Genomic DNA, 16,061 nt, shown 5'->3' on the forward strand with positions numbered 1-16,061 from the left:
CTCTTACTCTTTCACGTAAAAACTACTGAACCGATTACAATGAAATTTAGCACACATATAGAGGGTAACTTGGATTAACACATAGGATAGGTTTTATCCCGGAAATCCCACGGGAACGGGAACGATGCGGGTTTTCCTTTGAAAACGCGGGCGAAGCCGCGGGCGGAAATCTAGTGTATTATATTTGAGGAAACTTCTTGGAACTATAGCTTGTAAACATTTTAGATATGGTGTATGGCTTATGGTGGGATTATGTACTCCAAATCCCGACACTCCTGACGAGGTTTTGGGAAGATTACTGTCAGTACTGTTCCATTGGTTTCATGTCACTTCATTCTCTTATACTGGTAAGTAATTAAATTTTATACAGTTGCAGTTATATTAACATGTTATATTTATAATTTAATAATCTATGCATAAACGAAATTTTATCTCATAATTTCCAATTTCAAGTTTAATCTTTAAAATACATAACTTTTTTAATTTGAACATTTTATTAAATGTATGCACGCCTCCAAATATAGATATATCAGTTTAGATAAATATAATGCGATGTGAGCATGGGGTATGATTGTTTGTAGTCATTTTTAATTTTTCACTCGAATATTGCCGCCGCTATTTACACTGGTATATGTCTATTATTTCTTTTCTACTATGTAGCATTCTATCCGCTGACTGCCTTCTCTGCTTTTCCTTTGCTGTGTTATTTGATTTTTGTTGTCGTCTATTTGTGCACAATTTTTTTAAGTGAAAACTTCTTTAGCGGCGTTGAGCACTTTTTCTGTAATGGGTATAAAATCTTAAACTCGCGTCAGGACACGTGACCTGATCGAAAAAGCGCAAGACGGATGGATATCAAACATGCTCAACGTTAATAATCAAGTTTTCACTTCCGCCGGCACTCCCTGAGTGCAACCCGTCTTTTTTTATTTTATTATCATTGATCTAACTATATGTTACAAAAATTTCGCATCCAGGCGAAACAGCGAACACAGTCGAGAAGCTAAAATGGGAGCACGTGTGCGGTTGGATCCGCGGTCTCGCTGAGACACGCAGACGAGCTCTCGTGGCGTGCCTGTTGCCGCACCCGCCGCACCACACGCGCCACGCGGGACACTGGGACACGCTGGCGTCGCGGGCGCATCATCTAAGGGACGGGTTGAACAGGTGGGGTGTGGGGCAAATGGGCAATAGGGCACGAGGGAATTGAGTATGTAGGCAATGGGACACGCTGGGGTATGGTTACACACGTTTGATGGGGTATGGCGAAAATTGACACATAGGCAGTGGGTTATAGAGCATGTGGCCAATAGGTTACGCAAGTACTTGAACACGCTGGCGTCGAACGACAACACTTGCGTGATAGGTGACCATTTATCGATAACTTCGCACATACGTCTATTAAAAGGTCGTCCAAATTACCAAATATGTCCTAATATCGTTGTATAAGTATAATTGAAATTAACATCTAATTTCGTGGCAGTAATGTTCAAATTACATTGTATTGCTTAATATAAATCTGTGCATAATTACGCTTAGGCCAAATTTTGCTTCAGAAAAAAATTTAAGTATTCTTTTCTACGTAGGTAGTTAAAAATCTTCGGTAAATTATAAAACTTTTTCCAGGTTATATTGCTTGATACCATACGGCATCATTACACAGTCTATATGGGACTACATAATGCCCGCTTGGATGGAAGCTATTTGCACTGATGTACCCGAAAAGGTATGTCACATTTTTTGTAAATTTAACAAGATTTTATTTTATGCACTGCTGCAATGAATATTTAAAAAATCCCAAAATTTACATTATGGTTGTTTTTCCCTGTGCTTTTCCCTTATAAGATTCAGTTTAATTCTTTTTTATTACACGCTTTATATTAGCTTCACCTGTATGTTTGTCACCGACTTCTTTGGGCGCGATTTTGACCCACTTTAAACGGCCAGATTTCGTTCAAACTTTGTAGATTTATTGAGGACCGATGACAATACACTAATTTGATAAAATTTTCTATTTTTTAGTTCGGTTTTCTATAAAAAGCGTGTTTTTTAGTTTTTTTAAACTATTATTATTTATTCTGTAAAATTGTATGAGTTACATATTATGTAATATTGACATGATTTTAAAAGAGCAACTATGGAGTTTCTTGCCGGTTCTTCTCCATAGATACTGCTTTCCGAATCGGTGGTAAATGTTAAAAATACTTATGTAATGACGATTCGAAAGTGCTACTAAAAGTAGTCTAATTGAATAAATAAATGTTTGAGTTTGAGTTTGAGAATCTTCTTCGTCTTAATTACTATCTAAATTGTTACGCATTAAATCTACTTCGTGTTTTGCGTACATAATTAAAAGAATTGCCATATAATTGCCAACATTTACAGGAACTAATGGAGCTAAAAGTGCCCGTAGCGAAGATTCTGGAACCGGACGGCAGTGTGGTCGGCGATGAAATCAATCTGTATAACTTTGCAACACTGAAGGTCACGGATAAGCCACGACCAGATACTGTGTTGCCAGTATTAGAGTGGTTTCAGGTACTTAATACCTTTTTTAATTGCCAGATAAAATATTGTAATTGTGTTGTGATATTTGTATTTGCCTTTTTGTATCTCAAAAGTTTACTAAAAATTTGTAAAAAATAAACAATTTTTTGTCAACTATTGGTATTACCATGTTTGAATTTTATTAAATTATACATTTGCAGACAATATCTTTCTTGGAAGTTAGGATACCACTGTCCACCCTGTTTGAATTATTCAGCCATTGTGTCATCAATTTGCCAGAGAAGATTTTTAAACCGCAACCTGGTAAGTTGAGCGAGCAAATTGCACTTCATGAATATATTATATGACTTATATGTATTTTTTGTACATCTTCTCAATCAGTAAGTGCACAAACAATTAGAGATTGCAATCATATCATTAAAACATTATTTTCTGTCAAGGATTGCTGTTTCAAACTAGCCAGATTCACTTATTCTCTATCAATTGTCACATCGTTAAGAATATATATAATAACAAATTTCAACTGTGCTCTGTTTTATAATTCTTTGTTTATCAACTATGTACGACTTTAAATCAGGTACCCCACCACTCCCTTAACTTGTTCTACCTTAATAAAACATGAATTGCAACAAGTCATGAGCAAGTATACTTTCTACAATATGTTAATATATATAAATCTCGTGTCACAATGTTTGTCCTCAATGGACTCCTAAACCACTTAACCGATTATAATAAAATTCGCACACCATGTGCAGTTCGATCCAACTTGAGAGATAGGATAGTTTAAACATGTAGGTACCACGGGCGAAGCCGGGGCGGACCGCTAGTATATTTATAGGCTTTTTATAAACTTTCGATAAATTTTGGTCTTCTCCCATTAGGCATTGATATAAATATTTATCTCACACCAAACGACCAATATTTCCAGAATGCACAAAGCCAAAAGAAGCAGAATCGTCCGATTCACCGAACGGCAATGACAAGGAAAGCGATGATCAGATGAAGCCGCAGAATTTGACGTGTTGTATTCTCATGCTAGACATATTGTTGAAACAAGTTAGTATTTTTTTCTGAAAAAATAAAATGTCTGCTATTTATGGCCTGTAAAATTAACATTTCAACTTATCTAATCGGAATCTGCGGTTAGCTAATTGAAATTGAGTTTCAGTGATAATTATGCCGTTAAAAAGTTCAAATTCTAGAAAGTGATATAAGTTGCATATTAATTTTATTGACCGAGTGACCATATAATGATAAGGTCCTTCGAGACCAGGTGGATTCTAATAGAAATAATTATTTAAACTTTTAAAGAAAATAGACCGATGATACATGTGGAATTTATTCATTCTAGTAAGAATGTGTAGAAATACTTAAAGATTTTATTGAAATAAAGATATCTTTTACGGAATCTCATAGCAGAGTTTTGTCGTGATATTTTCGTGAATGATATCTGACAACCGCGGAATATCATGCTAAAATCAATGATGACTGTTATATATTACGATGTATTTTGACGATTCCAAGCTCTTCTATTAGAAGTATAATTGAACTAGCTTCCGCCCACGACTTTGTACGTGCATCCCTGTTTTTCCCCGTTCCCGCAAGAATTTCGGGAAATCCTTTCTTAGCGGATGCCTACGTCCTAACATCTACCTGCATGCCAAATTTCAGCCCGATACGTCCAGTGGTTTGGGCTGTGCGTTGATAGATCACTATATCAGTCACCTTTGAGTTTTATATATATAGATGAGTAAAAGTATAAATTTGACTATTGCATTTCAGATGGAACTACAACAACATCGTATCAACATCCAGAACGTTAGCAGTGAAGCGACCAAATTGCTTCGACTGATGCTCAAAGCGAACCAAGTCAACACTATTGAACATTGTAAGTATATATACTTGGTAACCGTGGTGTTGGAAATTATTTTGTACTAGCTGCTCCGCGCGGTTTCACCCCCGTGGCTCCACTCCTGTTGGTCGTAGCGTGATGATATATAGCCTATAACCTTTCTCGATAAATGGGCTATCTAACACCGAAAGAATTTTTCAAATCGGACCAGTAGTTCCCGAGATTAGCGCGTTTAAACAAACAAACAAACAAACAAACAAACAAACTCTTCAGCTTTATAATATTAGTATAGATTAAATTTCATTTTCGAGACACAAGCTTTTTAGTGCATAATTGTATTTAAAAAATGAAAATAATTGTCACTATTGCATGTACTATACGAGAGTAAAATTTCAAGATCGCGTCATGGCAATACCGTCACGTCATGGAGTAACGACGATTTTTCTAGCTTTGAATCTTGCCAAAGAAGTTTCACTTCTAACACGTGTGCTCGGCACACACTCTTTTTTTCTTGGTAACTCGTTATACGTAATCATGTATTTTTTTTCAATATTTTTCAATAATGTCACACCTTTATAAATCTACTGATATTGTTGATAGTTTAAAAAATACTTCTTACGTTAAAATTTTACATATAAATAAACATCTCCCCAGCGGTGTGCATGTGGGGTGTGTCCTGTTCATACTGTTCTGCGGCTGCACTGTGCCATCAATTGGCAGTTCGGCTTGTGAGAGCTCTGCTACCTGATACTAAGAATTTGGAGGTAAGTGGTATAAATGCATAGATGTTTTTTTGTTGAACTACCCTTATAAAAAATTTAAAGAAATATTTCATTAGTTGCAATTGTAATTTAGTTGCTTGTATATTCACCTACGATGAAATGTTTTTCCATGAATTTAATTGTAATACAACTTATATAATATTTAACTAACAATACATTCTTAGTTTTAATATCTATAAACAAACATCAAATGCTCAAAACTACACAAACTACATCAATTTTTACTCTTAAATCGCATTTTTTTTTTTCAATATTTTTATTTATTTTTTCAAATACAAACTTATAACGCACATAACCAGGTGCAACCAGTCCCCGAAGAGTCATGGTCTGACAAGCGCTCCACCGAGGAGGAGTCCCGGCGCTTCGCCCCCAGTGCCCCCCCCGCGCAGCCCGCCGCAGAGCGCTCCTCGCTCGGGGGCGTGCTGTCGCACATGCCGCATGTATGTATGTCCCGAGATACCGAACTGATGGGTCGTGGTCGGGAAAACTGGGAGATATCTAAAAAAGCTGCGCTATTGACAATATTTGAAGTGAAAACTTCTTTAGCGGCATTGAGCACTTTTTCTGTAATGGGTATAAAATCTTAAACTCGCGTCAGGACACGTGACCTGATCGAAAAAGCGTAAGACGGATACCATTCCAAAATATCGAACATGCTCAACGTTAATAATCAAGTTTTCACTTCTGCCGGCACTGCCGGACTGCAACCCGTCTTTTTTTTTTAGTATGAAAGGGGGGGCTTCTACTTAAGTTCACTCAAAAAATAATTATTGTCCTATCCTGTCTATTTCCATCCTAGCCATTGTACAATCTTGTGTTTTTTTTTAAGTGATCATTTTCATTGTTAATACTATCTTTTATAATATTATTGTTTTCTTTACAATTTCATGAGATTTATCACTGAAAATATGCATTTTCATACTTCTAACATACTAACATACACTGATCAAATTAACATTTTATACAATACAGTGGAGTTTTAATTATGTAGAAGGTGTGACAAACAATAATTTACCCTCTTCTAAATTTATTTATTTCTTGCCATCAAATTGAAAGATTTCCCCCATGTTTTATTTGCATGTTACAATCATATCATAATAGTATGTGTGGGACTATACAAACGTTTTAGCATGTTATAAAACATTAAAATTGAACAAATGTAAATAATTGATGTGTGTAGTAGATTATATTGCTTTAAACGCGATAAATATAAAATTAAATAAAAGTGTGGTTTACGTTATATCGTATACGCACGTTAAATTTGAATGTTCTTATTAGTGTACCTTTGGATTTTGTATAAACTTGTTCATGTAGCCCTTCGTGCACTAATTCTACAAATGTTTTTGAAGTTAATGTTGGAAAGTCCGATATGAAACGATTTAATAGCCGCAAATTAAAGGAGTATTACAACTTGCTTATAATATGACTATGAATATCTAAGACAATATTGCCAAACCTCATCTTTTCAAGTTCATTTTTATGGAAATTAATGCAAAAGTTACCAACCCAAACTTTAAAGTCTGAAATAACCTTAATTAACCAGGAAACAATCTACAACAGAATGTTAGTTTCCTGCACTATACATTCTCAAGTACATCAGGCGTCCACCAGAAAACAAACTCAGACAGAACAAAAAAATTACAAAAAATCTTAGACAAATAAAATATACAGGCATTAAATTATTTCACATCGGATATAAAAGTAGGGCTGTATGTAATAGATGTATAGTTTGTTCATTTCATGCAACTGTCCTTAATGAGCGACGTCGGCTCGGACGGCTCTCTCACTAAGTCGTCAGGCGACACGCAAGTACGTTACCTTTGTATTCCTTCCTGTGCTTCTGTTGTGTGCTTGCTGACCCTTGGGGTTGATATTTCATTGCTAGGATTGAAAATAATTTAATTTCATGTATAAGTGACTGTGACGTTCTTTCTCTTGTTCTGGGGAGGTAAAAATATTCAATGGTCTCAAAAATAGTTGTGTTTTGTCTCGGATGGAAAAAAATAGTGTAACTTTCCTTAAATTTTATGTGGGTAAACAATATTTTATGTCTCCTGTGGGTCCATTCAAAGCTAAAGATATTATTTAAGTGGTGCAGTCAATCCTTTCACTGTGTTGCCACATTCAAAGTTATCCATAAAAATATTATGTTCGTGGTTATAATGACAACATTCCTGAAAAATTCCTAAAATAAAACGCTTTTATTGTAGTTTGGCTAGATATTTAGACCTTAATGTAGATAGTTGTATTTTAGCAGCAATATATTTATACATAAATTTTATTTTTATAAAAGCAATATTCATCTCATTATAGTGATTAAATACATTTATTTGCAAAAACACATATGCAGTAAGATGCTTTTAAATTTATGAATTTGAATTTAAAGCAGACAACATTGACTTTTCTATTCTTCATTCTTTCTTAAATCTTTGAACCTGTTATTATTTAATAGTTCCGAGTTCCGGACCTACTCCTGTAAATCTTATACCTCTAAGTCAAAAAATATCTCAATTTTTGTTCGGATAAAAACGTGGTCTGTCCTTATTGCATTTTTATATTTGCAACAATGGAATAAAAAATATACATGTAATTTATGTATTTTTTCTGCTTGTATATTTTTATATATATTTGGCTAAGTGAGCGAAGTAATATGGCTAAAATATTTAAACATTAATAAAATTTGTTTAATGATTCATATTGAATTACTTTCACGTGTAAATAAATCCATTGAACCAACAAAATTTGTATACTATGAATACCCTATACTCATTCATGGAACAAGAATAAGAAAAAAGTTCTATCTTCACCTAATTTCACGAAGACAAGTTCTATCATGTTATTTCTGCTAACATTATGCTAATGCAATTGCAATACTTTTTTTATGTAATATAATCAAAACTGCCAAGGTTTCGAACTGAAATAGAATATAGCATCAAAAACTATCCGTTAGTCTGGTATCAATACAAAGATCTAAAAATATTTTTGTTGAGTGCAAAGGCATACTTGCATTTGATCCTGTAAGGTCATATTTATGGCATACCAAATAACCTAAGTTATTTTTAATTTTTCCTAAACGTGAACCAAAAGCATCCCTGTTTTAAATCCTGTCAATAAAATAGTCCTACTGACCATTATCAGTACAAAGTTCCCACATTGTCAGATAATGACAGCAACGGTGGAGACGATCACAGAGCAGCTAGACATGGCGGTATCACTACCGCCGGCAGAACAGCCGCCCACTGCTGTTGCGCACTCTGTGACTTTGACGGACACTGATGTGGCTACTGCTACCGCTAATGTAAGTAATTTAAGTGAATTTATTGTTGTTTAGTGTGGTAGAAGGGTTTCTGATTTTATAAAGGAGAAAGATCCAGATTTATGAGGCACTAACTCAATACCGATTAGTTGTATCTTTATTTTTTCTATCTGTTTCAAATATGCTATCTATTAATTTAATAAAAATGTTGATTTGAGATTCCAAACATTTTTTTAATAATTACATTCATAAGTACAAACGATAAGACTTTCATTTACCAGTTCGTTATTTATAAAGAATATTTAAAATTATTGATCCTTCAAGCTGGTTGGTTTAACTATTTTTAGGTATCCACACCTAACTTACTGGGCGAACATGAAGCAGAATCGGTAGAGGATGACATAACTAACTTTTGGCCGACTTCAGCTGGTCGCTTTCACTTCTGCATTGAGGAGTTACCGCAAGAACTTCAGTATATACATCAGTTGTTACAGGTAAATAGGCTTAATGAAGATATTGTTCGTAATAAGTGAAAAATTTGATGATGATGTTTGACCTTTTAAGGAATACATTAACATTCATTTATCGGACAGACGTTTATTTTTAAATTGTAATATATTATAGTACCTACATTATTTTTTAAATGAAAATTTTCTGAAATTTGGCTATTGCAGGAGTTGAAAAACACGACAAGACCGGATGTACTATACTACTTATTACAATGCTTGCAAGTTCTCGTACTGAACACAGATGCGTTGGCAGAACATAAAGGTTTCTTGATTTGGTGCCAAGAAAACCTGCTTATAGACAAGTAAGTGCAAATAGGCTTGTGGATTAATTTCTACGATTTCTTACGTTGTTAAGCATTTTATAATATTGTCTTACGTGATTATCGTAGGAGTATTTATCATATTTTACTTGCACCAATACCTTGTATGTTTTTTCATTTAATATGTTCTCGTTTTTATAATAAACTAGCTCTCCACCCGTGACTTCGCCTGCGTAGTCAAAGCAAAACCCGCATATCCCCGTTTCGCACACGCACGTACCAGATTATCTACCAATACTGGGACTTCCTATATATTGATCTTTCGATTGGTATTTATCAGGTTCAGATATGAAGCGTGAAATGTATTTTCACGTTTTAATTAACTATCTACTCCACTAACAGCACTGATATTGAGTGTTTAGCTCATGGACTGATTGAAGTATGATGTTCGTATATTATGTTCAGCGAGCTAATTGTTTATTTTCAAGTTTTGAACAAAAATACAGACGATGTGCTGGATTTGTTTTTGGTGAATCTCAGTTAGAAACCCTTTCAAGTGCGCACATAGCGTACCTTCAGCATAATCCGTGTTTCTATAAAAATTTCCAAGTTTAGCTGATCAACTTTGATCAGACAATGAATAGGTTAGGTTTGTGGAATTTTTTAACGCGATTTTTTTTATGCTATTAGAAAATGTGATACCTTGTCTTCCCTATTTCTCGGTAATAAGTCGGTTTTTGTCATTTGGCTCCTGAGATATAGTGTTTTACTAATTCCGAGAGAGCAGAGGGAGCCCATGGACTCCTATTCAAGCTGTACTCGTTGAATTTTATATTTTTGGTTCTATCGCATTCAAATGCTTTATAATTTATAAAGAATATAAAAAATTCGATCACGAGGTGGGACTCGAACCCGCAACCTTTCACGCCAATCTGGGGCGGACGCTTGACGAACTCAGCCACCCGTGACCCGCCAGAGCGATCATATTTATTCTATTCTTTCAGTTTTATGTGTCTAAGGCACACACTGCGCGTCATCTCAAGCTGTACTTATTTATTATGTCAATTTTTTTACGTAGCCTGTGGAACGTGTGCGACGCGGCGCAGTCGCACATCGCGTCGGTGGCGGTGCCCGTGCTGCTGCACTGCGTGACGCTGGCGGGCGGCGCCGACGTGCTGTGCGCGCTGCTGCGGGACGCCTTCCACCACGCCGACCCCACGCGCCGCTTCACCGCCGTCGAGCGCGTCACCATGCTCGTGCGGTCAGTGCACACTGCACCGCGTGCTGTGCGCGCTGCTGCGGGACGCCTTCCACCACGCCGACCCCACGCGCCGCTTCACCGCCGTCGAGCGCGTCACCATGCTCGTGCGGTCAGTGCACACTGCACCGCGTGCTGTGCGCGCTGCTGCGGGACGCCTTCCACCACGCCGACCCCACGCGCCGCTTCACCGCCGTCGAGCGCGTCACCATGCTCGTGCGGTCAGTGCACACTGCACCGCGTGCTGTGCGCGCTGCTGCGGGACGCCTTCCACCACGCCGACCCCACGCGCCGCTTCACCGCCGTCGAGCGCGTCACCATGCTCGTGCGGTCAGTGCACACTGCACCGCGTGCTGTGCGCGCTGCTGCGGGACGCCTTCCACCACGCCGACCCCACGCGCCGCTTCACCGCCGTCGAGCGCGTCACCATGCTCGTGCGGTCAGTGCACACTGCACCGCGTGCTGTGCGCGCTGCTGCGGGACGCCTTCCACCACGCCGACCCCACGCGCCGCTTCACCGCCGTCGAGCGCGTCACCATGCTCGTGCGGTCAGTGCACACTGCACCGCGTGCTGTGCGCGCTGCTGCGGGACGCCTTCCACCACGCCGACCCCACGCGCCGCTTCACCGCCGTCGAGCGCGTCACCATGCTCGTGCGGTCAGTGCACACTGCACCGCGTGCTGTGCGCGCTGCTGCGGGACGCCTTCCACCACGCCGACCCCACGCGCCGCTTCACCGCCGTCGAGCGCGTCACCATGCTCGTGCGGTCAGTGCACACTGCACCGCGTGCTGTGCGCGCTGCTGCGGGACGCCTTCCACCACGCCGACCCCACGCGCCGCTTCACCGCCGTCGAGCGCGTCACCATGCTCGTGCGGTCAGTGCACACTGCACCGCGTGCTGTGCGCGCTGCTGCGGGACGCCTTCCACCACGCCGACCCCACGCGCCGCTTCACCGCCGTCGAGCGCGTCACCATGCTCGTGCGGTCAGTGCACACTGCACCGCGTGCTGTGCGCGCTGCTGCGGGACGCCTTCCACCACGCCGACCCCACGCGCCGCTTCACCGCCGTCGAGCGCGTCACCATGCTCGTGCGGTCAGTGCACACTGCACCGCGTGCTGTGCGCGCTGCTGCGGGACGCCTTCCACCACGCCGACCCCACGCGCCGCTTCACCGCCGTCGAGCGCGTCACCATGCTCGTGCGGTCAGTGCACACTGCACCGCGTGCTGTGCGCGCTGCTGCGGGACGCCTTCCACCACGCCGACCCCACGCGCCGCTTCACCGCCGTCGAGCGCGTCACCATGCTCGTGCGGTCAGTGCACACTGCACCGCGTGCTGTGCGCGCTGCTGCGGGACGCCTTCCACCACGCCGACCCCACGCGCCGCTTCACCGCCGTCGAGCGCGTCACCATGCTCGTGCGGTCAGTGCACACTGCACCGCGTGCTGTGCGCGCTGCTGCGGGACGCCTTCCACCACGCCGACCCCACGCGCCGCTTCACCGCCGTCGAGCGCGTCACCATGCTCGTGCGGTCAGTGCACACTGCACCGCGTGCTGTGCGCGCTGCTGCGGGACGCCTTCCACCACGCCGACCCCACGCGCCGCTTCACCGCCGTCGAGCGCGTCACCATGCTCGTGCGGTCAGTGCACACGCGGCTACACGCCTCTACGGGCAGTTCACACGTGGCTACAAGCCTCTACGGGCAGTTCACACGCGGCTACATGGCTCTACGGGCAGTTCACACGCGGCTACAAGCCTCTACGGGCATTACATACGCGGCTACACGGCTCTACGGGCAGTTCACACGCGGCTACACGCCTCTACGGGCAGTTCACACGCGGCTACACGCCTCTACGGTCAGTTCATACGCGGCTACACGGCTCTACGGGCAGTTCACACGCGGCTACACGCCTCTACGGGCAGTTCACACGCGGCTACACGCCTCTACGGGCAGTTCACACGCGGCTACACGCCTCTACGGGCAGTTCACACGCGGCTACACGCCTCTACGATCAGTTCATACGCGGATACACGGCTCTACGGGCAGTTCACACGCGGCTACACGCCTCTACGGGCAGTTCACACGCGGCTACACGCATCTACGGTCAGTTCATACGCGGCTACACGGCTCTACGGTCAGTTCACACGCGGCTACACGCCTCTACGGGCAGTTCACACGCGGCTACACGCCTCTACGGGCAGTTCACACGCGGCTACACGCTTCTACAGGCAGTCCACATGCGGCAACACGTACGGTCAGCACGTATGCATGTATTTCACATGCAACGTGATATCAACATTAGTTAATTATAACCATAGACTAATACACTCAAGAAGACTTACAATCGCCATAGTAAAAAACGTAACTCGTTTCTCAGTTCCCAATTTTGTCGATAGATGTCACTCACAGTAGCATTTGGCATTTTTATAAGCTTTTTTATACGTTTAAGAACTAGATGTCTCCTTAGAGCATTAAGTCGGTTTAATGAAGCTAAGAGATGTCGCTACAAAAAAAAATCAATGTGCCAAATAGTATCTTGACGTAAAATATAATACGCAAAAAACGTAAACTATAACGTAAAATATAATACGTAAAATATAATACGCAAAAAAATATTTTTATTTAAATGTTATTTTTTGCTCTGAATCGCACAAGCGAAATGTTTTCGCTACAGAGCATATATACAACTTTCCGCCATCAATAATCGGGGCCTTTACGGCCGGCCGGTCGAGTAGACTAGTCTCTCCCTTTTTCGATTGAGGAAATCCACCTCCCTACCTCCACATCATTTTGTTTTAGTTTTAAAGCTTCGATATTGTATACAATTCATATTCAAATTGTTGTAAAATAGTCACACTTTTTTAAGTTGGTTGAATACACTAAAATACTTATAAGGATCGTACCTACTAATAAAAGTAACAAAATGAATTTTTAAAGTTATCTTCTGGAATCAATTTCAATAAAAATATAAAAAAATAATACTATCAAGTATGAAGATGATCTATAAAATGGATTGCGCTATGTTTACGTGATCTTTTGTTTCGCGAAGGACTGAAAATTTCTCTTAACCTCTTATTGGATTCCGTATTTAGGCATTTGATATTCGTATTGGAGTTTAGGTATACGATAAATTTAATTTAAAATTAAAGATATATTAATTGTTAAATGAATGAGCACAACTTTATTATAATTATTTATGGGAGTTCACTGCACCAGCGCTCCTTAGGATGGACCGCCTATTTTTGTCACTTCGTTCATCGCTGTTCGAGAGTGACTTCGTGACCACCATGGACTTAGATCATTAAGTAATCGATAACACTCGCAGGTGTTTCCCCTTTTGTCGAGGTATAAGATTATTCGAATCGAAAAATCTTATGCTTTCATAAAAACTACTTGCGTAATCGATTACAAACACTCTGCGTTTTCCTAGGCTAAAACATCGAAAGGACGTCTGCGAGTGCTCCGCTAAAAATGCCGTTTTGCACTGTCAAGCCTTGCAGAAGCAATTCAAACATGTCGAATATTAAAAAAGATGGAATAACCTTTCATTTGTGTATATTTTTTTAACGTACATTTCTAATTAAATGCAATTTCTAATAATCGTCGATGTATCGTTTAGCGATATGATCAAGACAAATAATCGAGTCGTTTACTCGATCATTGATGCGGCCCCACGAGACTATCATGGAAAGAAAATATACAAATTTAATCTTTATGAACTAAGAGATAAAGTTGAATTTAAAACCCGATAATGAACCGCATTCCTTACGAGTCTATCTTTTAGTCCCTTGACCACCGAGCGGCCCGATCGGACCACGGCCCACGACACAATAGATTTTCTATTGTGTCTGTGATTCCGGGGGCTGAGGCATTAAAGAAATACAAATTTAATCTTTATGATCTAAGTTATAAAGTTGAATTTAGAACGCGATATTGAACTGCACTCCCCACGAGACAACTTGGAATGAAATACAAATTTAATCTTTATGAACTTAGGGATAGAGTTGAATTTAAAAACTCGTCGCTTAAAAGGTTATAAATTTTTACGACTTTCGTGACACAAATTATTTTTGTGAATGTGTGATTGTGTTTCAATAGTGTGAGTTACCTTCCCCGCACCAAAATCAGCAGAAAGTTTAGTTAGAACATTTGCCAGCGTACTCCATCCATTACTTAATGATCTAAGACCATGGACCACGTTGCTATGAACTGTTTTTGTCAAAGAATTACTCGAACAATTAGAACATAAATTTCAACGTAAGATGTATAGGTGCCCGTAGCTGTATTGATGAGTCTCGTACTTAAAAACCGATAGATGCTGGTTCAAATCATTGCCGTACATCTTTTTTTTTTCTTTTCCCATATTTAATGGTCATATAAATAATACTTTTTACAAGGGAATAATTAAGAAGAAAAAAGATATAGACATTTTTTTAACAGAAAATAAAGAATTTAAATAATATATATTACTAGCGGTCCGCCCCGGCTTCGCCCGTGGTACATATTTACGTTTTCTCTACATAAAAACCATCCTCGTACTTCAAGGAATATACTTAATAAAAAAAGAATTATCGAAATCGGTTCAGCCGTTCTCGAGTTATGCGCTTACCAACACATTTTGCGATTCATTTTTATATATAAGAAGACTAGCAGTCCGCCACGGCTTCGCCCGTGGTACATATTCACGTTTTCTCTACATAAGAACCATCCTCGAACTTCAAGGAATATTATAAAAAAAGAATTAACGAAAGATATAGACATTTTTTTAACAGAAAATAAAGAATTTAAATAATATATATTACTAGCGGTCCGCCCCGGCTTCGCCCGTGGTACATATTTACGTTTTCTCTACATAAAAACCATCCTCGTACTTCAAGGAATATACTTAATAAAAAAAGAATTATCGAAATCGGTTCAGCCGTTCTCGAGTTATGCGCTTACCAACACATTTTGCGATTCATTTTTATATATAAGAAGACTAGCAGTCCGCCACGGCTTCGCCCGTGGTACATATTCACGTTTTCTCTACATAAGAACCATCCTCGAACTTCAAGGAATATTATAAAAAAAGAATTAACGAAATCGGTTAATCCGTTCTCAAGTTATGCGCTTACCAACACATTTTGGGATTCCTTTTTATATTATAAAGATATACACTACTCTGATCACTATGTCGAATGTTTGTAGTGGGTGTCGAAATCTTATTAAAGGTACTCTCTTCCTTAAGATGCTCCACAATCCTATATAAGTTACTCTATGATGCTCCACCACCGCGTTGCTATGAACTGTATTTATCAAAGAAATACTCGAACAATTAGGAGAATGACCACGGGTGATATCGGTAAAATTTTAGTTGTGCCACGTATTCGTGATATTGTTAATTCCTATTTGTATTTATAATGATCATATGTATCAATATTAAGTCTAAATTATACCGGATAAATTGAAATAATAGTAAAAGTTATTCTTTTGAAACATGTATGACCACGTATGGAATCGGTAAAATACTAGTTGTGTCACGTGTTCGTGATATTGTTAATTCCTATTTGTATTTATAATGATCATCATTTATCACTATTAAGTCGTAATTATACCGAATAAATAGAAATAAAAGTAAAAGTTTCTGTTTTGACACA

At 39.8% G+C, this 16,061-nt stretch overlaps 1 protein-coding gene across 2 annotated transcripts in view; it reads left to right on the forward strand.

Annotated features, from left to right (window-relative positions):
* The window catches only part of unc79 (UNC-79 domain-containing protein), a 69,128-nt gene that overhangs the window by 9,728 nt on the left and 43,339 nt on the right, over nt 1-16,061 (forward strand). For both annotated transcript variants that reach the window (XM_089708030.1, XM_089708029.1), the window contains exons 12-24: nt 226-347; nt 978-1,167; nt 1,627-1,726; nt 2,386-2,538; nt 2,709-2,811; nt 3,437-3,564; nt 4,291-4,396; nt 5,015-5,124; nt 5,442-5,582; nt 8,303-8,440; nt 8,746-8,892; nt 9,073-9,209; nt 10,246-12,063. In XM_089708030.1, the coding sequence (XP_089564156.1) occupies nt 226-347; nt 978-1,167; nt 1,627-1,726; nt 2,386-2,538; nt 2,709-2,811; nt 3,437-3,564; nt 4,291-4,396; nt 5,015-5,124; nt 5,442-5,582; nt 8,303-8,440; nt 8,746-8,892; nt 9,073-9,209; nt 10,246-12,063 (3,393 nt within the window). The remainder of the gene's footprint in view (nt 1-225; nt 348-977; nt 1,168-1,626; nt 1,727-2,385; nt 2,539-2,708; nt 2,812-3,436; nt 3,565-4,290; nt 4,397-5,014; nt 5,125-5,441; nt 5,583-8,302; nt 8,441-8,745; nt 8,893-9,072; nt 9,210-10,245; nt 12,064-16,061) is intronic.

The sequence above is a fragment of the Colias philodice genome, chromosome 20 (genome assembly GCF_061535455.1).
Source record: "Colias philodice isolate Cphi_HAF_F1 chromosome 20, ilColPhil1 Martin Lab GWU primary, whole genome shotgun sequence".
In the NCBI taxonomy this organism is placed as follows: Eukaryota; Metazoa; Arthropoda; class Insecta; order Lepidoptera; family Pieridae; genus Colias; species Colias philodice.